A 13,684-nucleotide genomic window follows, 5' to 3' on the forward strand; every position below is an offset into this window, starting at 1 on the left:
CAAAAATCAAATTTTGCTTGTATCATTTGTGATCAGCTATTTGTAATAAGATAATAAAATTAATGGTTAAACAAATCAACTGAGTAAAATAAAAAATGATTTAACAATGAGTTTAAAACAATAATAGGGAGCGCTTAAATTCATTGAAAGGTATTAAATACTTTTACCCAACAAATGACATAAATTACAAGATATGTAAAAAGATAAATAAAGACTATAAACAAAAACAATTTCTGCGTATGTTTGTAGCGGTCAATCTTTAAAAAACTTTCCATGTGTATTTTAAAATAAATAGGTTAGGAGTTTCAGATATTAAAAAAACTTTATTATAAAAACAGTTATAAAAAAATGACAACGTAAAAAATAGAATATAAATATATAATGTATTAATATTATACACATAAATTGAGTTAGCTTTTTTTAGTTAATGATTTAATAAATTTGAGACCTGTATTCTTTTAGTTTGCAAAAAGATAAATTGCTTGACTTGTTAGTTCACGTAGTGGGAAATAATTGCGTAACACCGAAATTAGACATCAAAATGTGTTTACTGGGAAGTTAAATTGAATTCAATGTAACATCTCAGTAAACATATATTGATGTCAAATTTAAGTGTTGTGCAATTATTTACCAGTTACCATTTACATTATTTCTCACTTACAATTTAATTATTTACCAGTTACCGTTTAAGCAAACAATTGGACTTTTCATGCCATTTCAAGTCCAATTGAACGCTTATAGGGAATCAAATTATCTACTTAAAAATTTTTTACTTTAACAATTCTTGTAACAGCTCAAATTATGGTAAATATGATAAATGCTGCGTTGTTAATTAATCTTACTGTTTTGCTATGCTAAATTTAATCATTGGAAAATGGCTGAAATTTAAACCAAAAAAGTTAATAGCGTTTTAAATCATTAAAAAATTTTCTTAATACAAACTAATGTTTTATGAAAACCATTCAAAATGTTTAAAACAAAAATAGTTCCACACATTTTTGATTGCCTCCAATTGTGTCCTGTTGTGTTTCATTTTCAATTAACGAGTAATTAACATTTTGACTTGTGAAAAGAGTATTATCGGTTATATTTTAATAATTAGGTATTTATTTACAATACCTTATTTATTATTACGAATGCTTCAAAATTAGCACTGTAATAAAGTAAGCTAATTTTTTTTATTATTACTAAGAAAGTATTGTTATAAACTGCAAACTAGGGTGTGTATTTTATTCATATATATTTTGTTAGTGGGATGGTGGTGATAGGATTTTGCGAACAAGCACTTCCTTTTAATTTTTAATAAAGTATTTAAACTCTCTCCTGAGGATTTTAGCGTAACTTGGATGCTTTACTTGAAAAATAGCCACTAAGACTTTAATAATCAGGGTAAACCTATTATGAAGATATTTACATTACAACGGTAGGCTTGCTTCTTGTTAGTCATACTTTGATAGTTCTTATAAGAACGATTAAGTATATGTCATATAAGTGACAGCTATTTTATTAGAATATAAACATAACTCAATTCAAAGTTTAATAGAAAAATATAATTGATAATTAAGAATTGACAATAAAAAATGGCATTAACCTTTGACTTAACAACATTATAAATTTTAAATTAATTAAGGGTAAACTCAGGGGGATTGAACGTTTAATTATTGTATCGTCAAAAATAATAAACGATTATATTAAACACTCTGTCTAAAACACATACCAAAGCTTCTCTTCAAGTTTCTTTGATGGAGTGTAGAGAAATGAAAAGAGTTAGTTATGAGGTATATATTTTTATTAATTTTATTAATTTATTTTTTGAAGGAAACGATTTAATTATTTATCTAAATAAAGGTTAACTTTTTAAGTATCAATTTAAGTGTATAAAATAAAAGACACTATTGATACTTAAAAAGTTTACCTTCATTTAAAGAATAGTTAACTGTTCCTTGTAAAATAAATAAAAAAATATTTTCATATCAAAGTTTATTAAAAATTTTCAAAATTACCAATTATATTTAATAAAAGACTAAAATTTTTGCAATTTTATTAAATTAAAAAAATCCGTTTAAATTTTATATTTTAATTGTTTTTTATTGCATACAAGATTTAAATATATGAATTGTTTTTTAACATTAATTGTTTTTGAATATTTGTTATTTAATATTAATAATATTAAATATTAATTTTCAATAGTTTTTTTTTTAATATTATTTGATTTTAACATCAAATTTTTAATGATTGTTAATTTATTTTTATTAGCAAAGAGCGCATTATTTTGAATTTGAAATAGGTTATTTTTAGACATGGAACAAACATTAAGCATGGGTATATTTGTGCTTATATCAAATTAGAATGCTTTGTAAAAAACTGCAGTGATTTTGAAAAAAATTGTCCTAAAACCATTTTCCCCCACCCTCTTAACACCAAATAGGAGCCCAATAAATCATTGGACTTTTTCTTATGTTCTTTCTAAACTTAATTTTTTTAGAGTGCTTCCTACCCAGAATTATTTTGCATTATAGCTAGTGAAAATAATGAAGAAGTTAGAAACAAATGCTTTCTTGGTGGAGTACCAGCAACTGTAAGTTTTAAACTTTTCTGTGAAAACTCTATTAAATAATAAAACTGTTTCCTTTACATGAAGATTTTAAATAGATCAAATTAGCTATAAAGTACTGTTGACGAAACTTATGAATATATATATATATATATATATATATATATATATATATATATATATATATATATATATATATATATATATATATATATATATGTATATATATATATGTATATATATATATATATATATATATATATATATATATATATATATATATATATATATATATATATATATATGTAGGGGAAAGTCTGGTAGCCCCAAACACTTATAAAAAAAAATTTAAATAGGTTTATAACATGGAAAAAATAGATTGTACACATGTGCTAACAGAAAACAAAGTGTCAAAAGTCTTTTTTATAACTATAAACATTTATCTAATGAATTAAAAACAAAAAAAAATTATTGTGTACCTTACTAATATATAAAACATAAAATAAAATATGTTAGAAAAAAGGCATTTTTCAAAGTTAGAGGTTAGCCCCAGACATAGTTTAACCATGATTTTACCTCTTTTTTACCCGTGTGACGCAAATATAATATATAGTCAATTAGCATTGGAATGTTTTCAACACATTTAAATTAAGTCGCCTTTAAAATTGTCTCTGATATATGGAATATATCAGGAATGGGAATAAAAATGTCATCATTTAGAAATATAAACATTGGCTTTTTACTAAAGAAAATAAACGCTTTAAAAACACTTTTCAAATCTTAGACATTATTTACATAAAAAAAATTGCTTATTTTTAACCTGTAAATTTATTAAATTGTCCGGAACCACCCTCCTACTAGTTTTAAAGCCAGTGAATTAAAGTATTAAACGAATTTTTTTTAAATAAATATTGTAAATAAAAATGTCTTTATTCAATAAAAAACTATTAGTTTACATAAATTTTAGGTATATCAATATGTGAATCAAATATGATGATACTTTGCTCTTCTGGTGGTGGGAAACGATATCTTGCACTCCCAGCCAATCACTTCGGCATATTATGATAGATATTTTACATATGCCATATTTTCACTCGAATAATGTTTTTATAGTATTTCAAGTTACATAGCTTTTTTAGTTTAACCTGTACATCAAGTGGCCGGAGTTACCCGTAGTCTGGGTTACCCGACTCTGTGTGTATGTATGTATATATATATATATATATATATATATATATATATATATATATATATATATATATATATATATATATATATATATATATATATATATATATATTATATATACAGAGACGATTTTACGGGGATAGGGGGGAGGGTGTTTTACCCCCCTAAGAAAGTGATTTTTAAGTTATAGTCGGTTTTTTGACGAATTTAGTCGGTTATTCAGGTATATGACAATTCAGTCAGGTAAATTTTAGTTTTGAGGACCTTTATTTTTTTAAAGGAGCCAGTCGGTACTTTTTAAGCATTCACCCCACCACCCCACCCCCCATCCCTAAATTTTTTGTAGAAACGTATATATAATCTGCATGTATATACATATATATATATATATATATATATATATATATATATATATATATATATAATATATATATTTATATATATATATATATGTGTATATATATATATATGTGTGTGTGTATATATATATATATTTATATATATATATATATATATATATATATATATATATATATATATGGTTCAGGTCACAGAGAAAGTACTAGAGGATATTTTTAGCCGTTTCGGAAGAGTTAAAGATGTTCGGATTGTAACCGATCGGATTACTGCTGAATGCAAAGGATACGGTTTTGTTACTTTCGATGAAAGTGACAACATTGAGAATCTTTTAGCTATGAAAAATATTGAAGTGAATGGGAAAAAAATTCGAGTGAGAAAAGCCAATCGAAGAAGTAGCACACAGTTTGACGACGTCTCCTCTTCAACTGGAATAAGTACAATTTTTTTAACTTCAAATTTTATTAAAATAAGACTTTATTCATTAACTCCAGCATCAGTTATTAGATTAGAAGTTAGTAAAGTTATTTTACCATACAAAATGTTTAAAGTATAAAACAAAAAAGCTAAATGATGAATTCAAAATAAAAAAGTAAATAATGGATCTGTGATTCTCGAGCTTTGATTAACACATAAGTATAGGGAAGCGTAGGAAGAAGTGAACATCCCAAAAGTTCCTATTAGAAAAGTTTCCTAATCAATGCTATCTAATGTAAATAATGAGGTTTTTTTCAAACTATTTTGCAAACATCGTTTGGGAGAGAAAGCGTTATCTAACGTTTTCTTGAGGTTTAAACTTTTTCTTAACTTTTAATTAAAAAATTTTTAAGCATTAAATAATAATGTTAGCATTAATGCTATAAGCGTTGAGAGCTGTTTTTTTTTTTTTTTTTACAGGTCTATATTAAATATCAAAAATAAATGTTTTAATAGCGTATTACTTTGATTGTAATTTTATTGCTGGATCCCAGTGGGTACGGTAAGATTTTAAAACGTTTTTTGGATGCTTTTATTAGGTTTAAACCCCAAAAAAAAGTCCAAACAACGTTTAAAAAACATACCGTGCCCACTGGTTTAAAATGAAAATATGTATAATAATAAAGCGATTTTTTTCTATGTAAGTAAAATACAAAGTGATTTCGTTATTTTAAAAACTCTGGATTTTTTTTTATGATTATTTATTATTTTTAAATAATTATTTTTAAATTTTAAACAACTATTTTCAATTTTAAATAAAATATTTTATATTTTAAATAGTCCCAGTTTTTAAAACGTTCTTTGAACGTTTTTATTAGGTTTAAACCTAATAAAAACGTCTAAAAAACGTTTTAAAAACGCTTTAAAAACGTACCGTGCCCACTGGGGTTATTTATAATTTTTAGATAATTGTTTTTCCAAATTGAATAGTTGTTAAAGAAACAGGTCTGTTTAGATTCGTACTATTTTAGATAGAAGCAACTCTAAATGAGGAAGACCAAGATATATGTTTTAGTCTCATTAAATTCTCATTGATATGTTTAAAATTTTGGTTAGACCTAGATTTTTTTAATTGCTTTTCCATTTGTCATTTTAACATGCTGTTTCCATTTCAAGTTATCTGATATCATTAAACACAATTTCGTTATTTGTTTTTGGTAAAATTGTGGTAGTGCTTTTATTGTTATCAGCCAACTCATTCATGCCTAGAGTTTTATATTCCAATATGCATAATCTTACATTTTACTATATTGAAGTTTAAAAGCAACTTTTTTGACCATCTCAAAAGATGATATAGATTGTTTTAAAATATTTTATGACCAAATTGGATTTAAATTTTTGAAATCAATTTCGTTTTAACTGCGTATAATTTAAATTGGTTAGAATGTTTACATTACAAATTACGTGTCTACGCAAAAAATGATCCTAAAAAAAAAGGTTTTAAAAGCTTTTAAGTTTCAAAATAAAAATACAATAAATGTTATTAAATAAAAAAATACACAAATAACATAAAAAACGTAAACAACATGAAATAAATGAAATAAGTAATGAAAGTTTGATGATCATTAAAAGCTCTGAATAGGATAAGGTTTTAGTTAATTGGGTACCAGGCCTTAAACTTTTTATTACCAACTTTAATAATTTTTGATTTTGTATATGCTTCTGTATTCTTAGATATATGTTTTAGTATTCTTAGATATATGCTTTATTATTCATAGATATATGCTTCTTAGAATAGTTTAGAATAATTAGATATAATATATTGTTGTATAAAAATGTTTTATACAACAATATATTATATCTAATTATTTTTTCAAAGTTTAATGTTTTACTTTAGAAAATGAAAAAGTTCTTGTAGACAACCAAATGTTGTGTATTTCAACTTCAAACGAGAAGCAACCCATTTTAAAAGTTGTTTCTACAATGCCTCTTCCAAATCATTTATTTACTAGTTCAACTGTTCCTAGCGCTCCAGGTTTTCACAGTGGTCAAGGTCTTCCGGGAAGTCTTCTCTTCAACAATCTATCTGATTCTAAAGAGCAACCTACTTTTCATATAATGCAACACTTTTCAAATGAAGCTTTGGTGCAACCTACTTATGTTGTTACATCACAGCAGGTTATATCAAACGTTATTTTTTAATAAGAAGTATTAAAAAACAAAATGTTTATTTTCTTATAAAATTGTAAAACTATCTACTGTTTATGCAAATATTTTTAATTTTTAAATATATCTTGATTTTTGCATAAAATGAGAAATTGTTTTCAACAAAAAAATTTCTTGATTTCAACCTCACCATAAATTACTTATAACTTTACAAATCTAAATTTGAAAGTAGTTTCATCTCAAACAAAAAAATTTTAAAAACTATTTAAAAGTAAGTTTTACAAAATCAATATATTTACCAATCTCATTATGTTTGCATGATGCTTGTGAAGCTAATTTAAGGAGTTTTGAACACCACTAAAACGCCACATTACATCACATCACATTTATACTTAGTTTCCATGATAGAAAAATCAATAAATCTTCTACAAACATCTATGAAGCAGGAAAAGTAACTTAATCTTTTTAAAAAATAAGATCATGGAATTATTTAATGATTAATGAATAAAGTATTGAAACGTGATTATATACAAGCTTTATGGAAGGAAAAAAAAAGCAGCTAATATTGTTGGAAAGTCAGCAAATAGTTTCCAAATTTGCCTTCTAAATAAAACAATATAGTTTAATTGTAGAAACCGACGATTAATATGATGTAAATAAATTGGCCTGAGTTTAGAATGGATTTATTTTATTCAATATACTCATGATAAGCTAATATCTTACCTTATTTGATGCATACAACGTTTGTGTTTTTTGATAGATAATGTAGCTTGCTATAAAAAATCTTTTAAAAATTGAGTTTATTAAAACTTTATTTTAATAAACTCAATTTTTTTTAATTTTAATTTGGTTTAAAGACGTAAATTTTAAAAATTTTTGAATCTTTTATTTTTTATTTATTTTTTAAATATAAAATTAATAAGTAATCACAACACAAACAAATTAGTCCACTTTGTTTGCAAGGCCGGCGCTCTATGGGTGTACAGAGTGTCACCCCCTCCCTTAATCAATAACTTTTTTTATCATCAGTTGGTAAATTATGATCTTTTTGTACCTTCAGTCAACAAATTGAAACTTATATGTGGATTCGTTTGTCAAAATGGGACCTTATCTATCTATAGTCGGAAAATTGGAAAATTGGACGACGTTTTTTTTTTAGTCGGTAAATAACCTTACGTCTCTCACAAACACTTAACTAAAGAGTAATTGATTGTTCTGAAGAGTAATAGAAAATGAACTAAAAATGTTTACACATTTTTGGAGATTTAGATGTCTTTTTTTTTTGTGTTTGAATATTTAGTTTTCATACTTTTTTATGTATAAAGATGTCTTATTTTTTTACATTTGAATATTTAGATGCCTTACTTTTTCCAGCAAAGACCATCAGTGTTTTCTACTTTTGATACACATTTATCCTCTGGTTATTATACTGCTTTAGGAATTCCTCAATTATCCATGATTATGCCTTCAAAAAATTTACATGTTTTCCCACATTACAATAAATAAAGGCAATGAAAATTACCGTTTTTTATAAAAGTTTCCTAATTTTATGTTTTATATTTATAATAAAATTTTGGATTTTTTTTATTTTGGAATTTATTTAACATGTTTTTATTTTTATAATTGGATTTATATAAGTTTGTTTTATTTTTTATTTAAAATTATTGAATTGCTATTAGAAAAAATTATATATTTTACACAATATTTCAATTGTAAAACAATGTTTTTTACCTTAAATTTTTATTGGGCGAAACCATTTTTTACACAAAATTTCTGATAGAATAATTTTTTTAACACCAAATTTCTATTAGAAAAATTATCTTTTATATCGGCTTTGTAATTCAGGTAATTTTTTAAAAGTGATTTTCGATTGAAAAACGATTTTTTCTAATTAAAATTTTATTTTTAAATATACGTTTTTTTCCCTTTTGATGCTTTAGATGCTAATATGCATGAGTGTGTTTGTGTTTGAGAGAATTCGGTTTTGTGTTTGAGAACCTCTATATTATATTTATAATCTTATATATACTATTATATATCCAATTAAAGATATATATGTATGTATATATATATATATATATATATATATATATATATATATATATATATATATATATATATATATATATATATATATAAATCATATAAATCTTCATTTTTTGTTTGTTAGTATTTAATATTTTATGAGATTTTTGATAACTTAGATATTTTTACATCTGAAACAATTGGACTTTTAATGTTGCTTACACAGTAATCATTCGACGTATTTGTTTTTCTATGTTGTTTGCAATGTAATTACTGGGCTTTCCTGATGAATTTGTTTTATATGTTCAGGTTGATTTTTTCAAAAAATGTTGTAGTTGCTTATTGTAAAAAAAATAATATTTTTATTTTCATCAATTATTTTTCATATTTCCTTAAACTAAAATTAATTAAAGATTATTTAACAATAAAATTAAAACATGTAACAATTGTAACAAAAAATTATTTTTTCTGTGACAAATTATTCTTTGAAACTTTTAGCATATTATTATATCAGGCTAAAACTGTTTTTGAAACGTTCTTTTGTTGTCAAGTGCTTATTTGCAAGTGAAAATTGGCTAGTGCTTATTTGCAAAACTGAACAGTTTCTTTAAAATACGTTCAAAATACGTTCAGAATACGTTCAAAATACTCTCATTTAATAGTAACAAAGTCAATTTTTAAAAACTTTGATTTATCCATAGATTTCTTTGTTGCATTTCAAATGGATTGAAACTCATAAAACGTCAGATTTTTAGGAGCATAAGTTTTACTAATGTGAACCTGTTTCGCAGAATGTTCGCGGTGAAGCCTGTAAAAATGTTTTCGGCACGCAAGCTGGAATATAATTGATTCCTGTGTTTGACAGAACCTATTGTTTGTGTCTGAATGTTTTTCAGTATTAGTTGCAGTTGTGTCAAATTCGAGACCCTTTACATAAGTTCTAAGCTTATATTTATACAAAATATTTAGAAAGTATCATATTTGGACTTTCCAGTACCTTTTTCGTTGGCTGAATGCCAAGAAGTTTTAAATCGCCATCAATGTTTAATAAAACATCAAAACAATCTCTCTATCGTTTTGTACAGTTGGTAATATCAATTCCTTCAAAATCAATGTGCGATTATTTGAGTTTGAGTTGAATCTTTTTTACATATTCTTAATATTCAGCTCATTTTTTATTTGATGTTTTTTTTTTTTTTTTTTTACGCTTCTTATAGTAGATTCAGAAATACAGATATCTTCAGAAATCACAGGAGCGTTCTTGTTACTAAGTGGTTATTAAAGCATGCTTATAAGTATAACAACCGCTTCTGTCATGAGACATGTAAAGCAGATCTGCTTGATGGGTCCCTATTAGGATGGGTTTCATGAACTTTGGCTCTCGGTATGTAATTATCCTAGTGGATTAGCCATACTGCTTGCTTTTTAAGCTATTTACCAGCATTTTTTTCAGATACTTTTGCGGCACCTGGAAGCTTTTTAACTGTCGCTAGTCTACGCCAGTACCCTTGTGGGCTATAGCTTAACTATGAAAGGTTTCTCTCCATGAGTATTTAACATCAAAATTGTTTTATTATTAAACAAATAAAAAAATGTTTTATTTTAGTAAACATAACATATTCATAATAAAACGGAAGCTCAGTTTAAGTAAAATTAAAACCAAAATTCGCATTTTTATTTCAGACGAAGGATGGTGTTCATTCCGATATAAGTGAATTTTTATTTGCATTTGAGAAAAAATTCGTTTATATCGGAATAATTTACCGCAGCTCTGGTAAAGCGGTTCCATGAGTCGCCAATGCTATGTAATAACTCAATAATATCACGCTGGCCTCTAACATAAGAACAGTTTTATTCAGGCACAATCTTCATCTAAAATATATTTAACAGTTTCGAGGCTGTCCCTACATGCAGCTGTTTTAAATGCTCTAATCTGCCAATCAGTGTTATCCCTCTGCCATGACGGGCATCGTCTATATCAATATTGAACCTCAGTACTTATTTGCATCTCACAGTGCTTGTGCCTAATAGCCTAAATATGAAAATCTTATGTACCAAAGTATATAATGTCTGTCAAACATCCACTTGATAACATCAAGCTGACCGTCTTTGCAAGCATAGCGGATTTTATAAGATCAATGCCCGACATCGGTAATATGACTATGAGTTGTGCTAAGGCTGAGAGTAGATCCCATTTTTATGTTACCACTAATTTTTTTTTAAATTTAACTCTCGTTAGTCAGCATTATATTATTGAAGGAATACTTTTTGTAAGAAAAAAATAGCTCAAGCCGTCATAGCTCATTGTTTCCACAACATCGTTGAGACAAAATTATTCAGAAAAAACACCGTTAGCAAACTTTAATAAAAAACATCAATCATGGCAAAGAGCTGTAACTACCGTCTCGACTAGCTTAACAATGTATTACTTTCTCAAGGACAACCTGACTGTTACATTGATCTTGCTGCTGTAATCCTTGCTTATCAAACCTTATTAGGTGTTCTTGTATTACCTCTACCAGAACATAAAAGGAATTATGAGGTCCCTGAAATTTTTTCTCTTGCTTTTTTATGACGTCGTTATTTTCAGCAGCAAGCTGGATGTTTTATTTTTGGGCAGTCCTAACAGTTTAAAATATCTTGAACCATGCTTCAGAGAGTTCAAAGGATTCTGAAACTCTTTCCGTATAATATACAGGTTGTGAAGGAGTTAGTGTTAGCCGATTATTGGACACAATTAGCGTATGCTATTTATTTTTAAGTATTGGTAAGGCAAGAACCAGTTTATTAATAACTTTATTATGGGCAACGAGGTCCACTAACATCTAAACGGTTATGTTAATAAGCAGTATATGCAATTTTAGGGTACAGAAAATCCAAGAATAGTCCACCAACGTTATCTATATCTAAGGATGTTTATTGTATTGGGTTTGGGTTAAATATTACCAGACCCGGACTTGTATATAATGGTTTGGATTTAGGTTAGGTTCAAAGAAACCTAACTAAATCTATACCCATATCTACTTTACGGGTCTAAAGATGGTCATGTAAAAACAAGAACAAAAACAGCGCTTAACATTTATTTGATTTTTATAAAAAAAGTAAATTCAAACATTTTTTTTCTTGGTTATTTAAGTGCATCAAGAAGACCTAATGGTCTTGTCCATAAAACACCGGAAAGAACATTTAACAGGGAATTTCATGCCTTTTCATCAATAATGCCGCGAATATGGTTAGAGAAAAACCGAATCTTGAATCACCTAATTTTAAGCCTCTAAGTACTAAAAGCGTCGTTTGTTTATATCGGCATAATATACAGATATATATCAGAAAGTTTGTGCTATTTAAAAGTTCAAAATGGAATTAGTTAAGAAAATATTTATCTGGTTTGGGAATAACGGCTCTGCATATTATAGGACCCTTACCAGACTTTTTTGGTTTAACAGCCCTATCTACATCATGTTAAGTGGTATAAATGTGGAAAGAGTTCTTTATTTCTTTGAAGATAACGCAGAAAACACACTAACTGTTGATGGTGAATGGTAATTAAAAAACCTAAAAAATTTTCTGCTGTCGAGATGGTGTTAGTGCTCAAAATCTTGTAAGAAAATGAAGACAAACTCTAAGAAAAATACTTTTATGAAATTCTGAAACCAAATGGTCGTGACGCTTACCTGATTTAACAGCTCTAGACTTTTTACTACGGGTGTGTCTCAAAGATAGAGTATACCACAACAAACCCTTGAACTATTCAGAAATTGAAGGCCAACGTTCGTGAAGAAATTGAATACTTAAACCAAAACGCTTTACAATAGGTGGTGATTCACTACCTAGAAAGGGCGCATTTGTGTGAAGAGCTAGATGGTGGTTATTTAAAGGATGTTATTTTCAAAATCAAGTAAAGTTTATTTTCAAGAAGTGTGTAAAAAATGAAATCATAAATGTGAATTAAGAAAAAACAAAAAAGTTATTTCTATTTTAAATGGTGTAGTGACTTTTAGACCACACTGCATAATGTGTATTATACAACTAATTTTTATCTCAAGTTTTATCTGTTTCATAGCTAAAAAATGAATATATAGTATATACTGAGAAAGTTTCCCGCCGTCTAGCACACCAATGCAGTTTGTGGCTTGAGCCATTAGCAACATCAAACCATAGACTTTTCATTTCTTTGCTCTCTAACCTCTGCGTCACAGGTGCATTTTACTTATAATGTAACTCATATATAATCCTTTCGCGTTTCTAAGATTTGATTCCTTTTAACAGTTTTAGGTTGCGTCAAAGTTTGACTGTTGATACTTTGTTCAGTTGAAGACATTACTATTAAATTAGACGTTATTAAATTTTGTTAACAAAAAACAGCTATTAAAATTTTTGGATGTAATAAGTGTGGAAAACATCGATATTAAAGTTACAATAGTGCAGTCTAAAGTGTAAAAATATTTGTCAAGTAAAAACTGTCCAGAAATAATAACGACACAAAAGATTTTTGAAAAAATTCTACAACCTCCTCGTTTTAAAATATTATAACTACAGTTTGATTGTAAACAAAGAAAATGTATTTACAAGTAGAAGTGAGAAAATTCATTTTGGACTGAAAATTGTGGCCTGAAAATCGTAATATTCAAATTAATTTTCTAGCGAAAAAGTTAAAGGTCAAACTTTGGGCTGTGGATCGAAAAAAAAGTCAAAAAACCATAAAAGAAGTCTATCAAGTTTAAAACATCAATAGTGATCAGGGCGATTGATGCAAGTTTATAGTGCTACGTTCAAAATATCAAAAAAAAAAATGGTTTTCAAGTTGAAAACTCAATAAGTCAAAAAAATATGTCTGCAGGACATTCAGAAAGCAGAGATTTCTTTAAAGATCCCAAAAACATTTTATCAAAGATCTAAAATGCGGTTAAAAACTACCACAAGAAAGTATCAAAGAAATCATAAGTGCATAACAATGGATTATGAAAGGAGTATGTC

General features: G+C 26.6%; 1 protein-coding gene across 1 annotated transcript; it reads left to right on the forward strand.

Moving 5' to 3' along the window:
- The first annotated feature begins 1,623 nt into the window (after positions 1–1,623).
- Positions 1,624–9,078, forward strand: LOC124808504 (DAZ protein 1-like). The gene is made up of 5 exons (XM_065792171.1): positions 1,624–1,778; positions 2,486–2,578; positions 4,290–4,536; positions 6,414–6,694; positions 8,039–9,078. Exons 1-5 carry the CDS (start codon positions 1,743–1,745, stop codon positions 8,186–8,188), a joined length of 807 nt encoding a protein of 268 aa, XP_065648243.1. The 5' UTR covers positions 1,624–1,742; the 3' UTR covers positions 8,189–9,078.
- The last annotated feature ends 4,606 nt before the right edge of the window (positions 9,079–13,684 follow it).

The sequence above is a fragment of the Hydra vulgaris genome, chromosome 03 (assembly GCF_038396675.1).
Source record: "Hydra vulgaris chromosome 03, alternate assembly HydraT2T_AEP".
NCBI lineage: Eukaryota > Metazoa > Cnidaria > Hydrozoa > Anthoathecata > Hydridae > Hydra > Hydra vulgaris.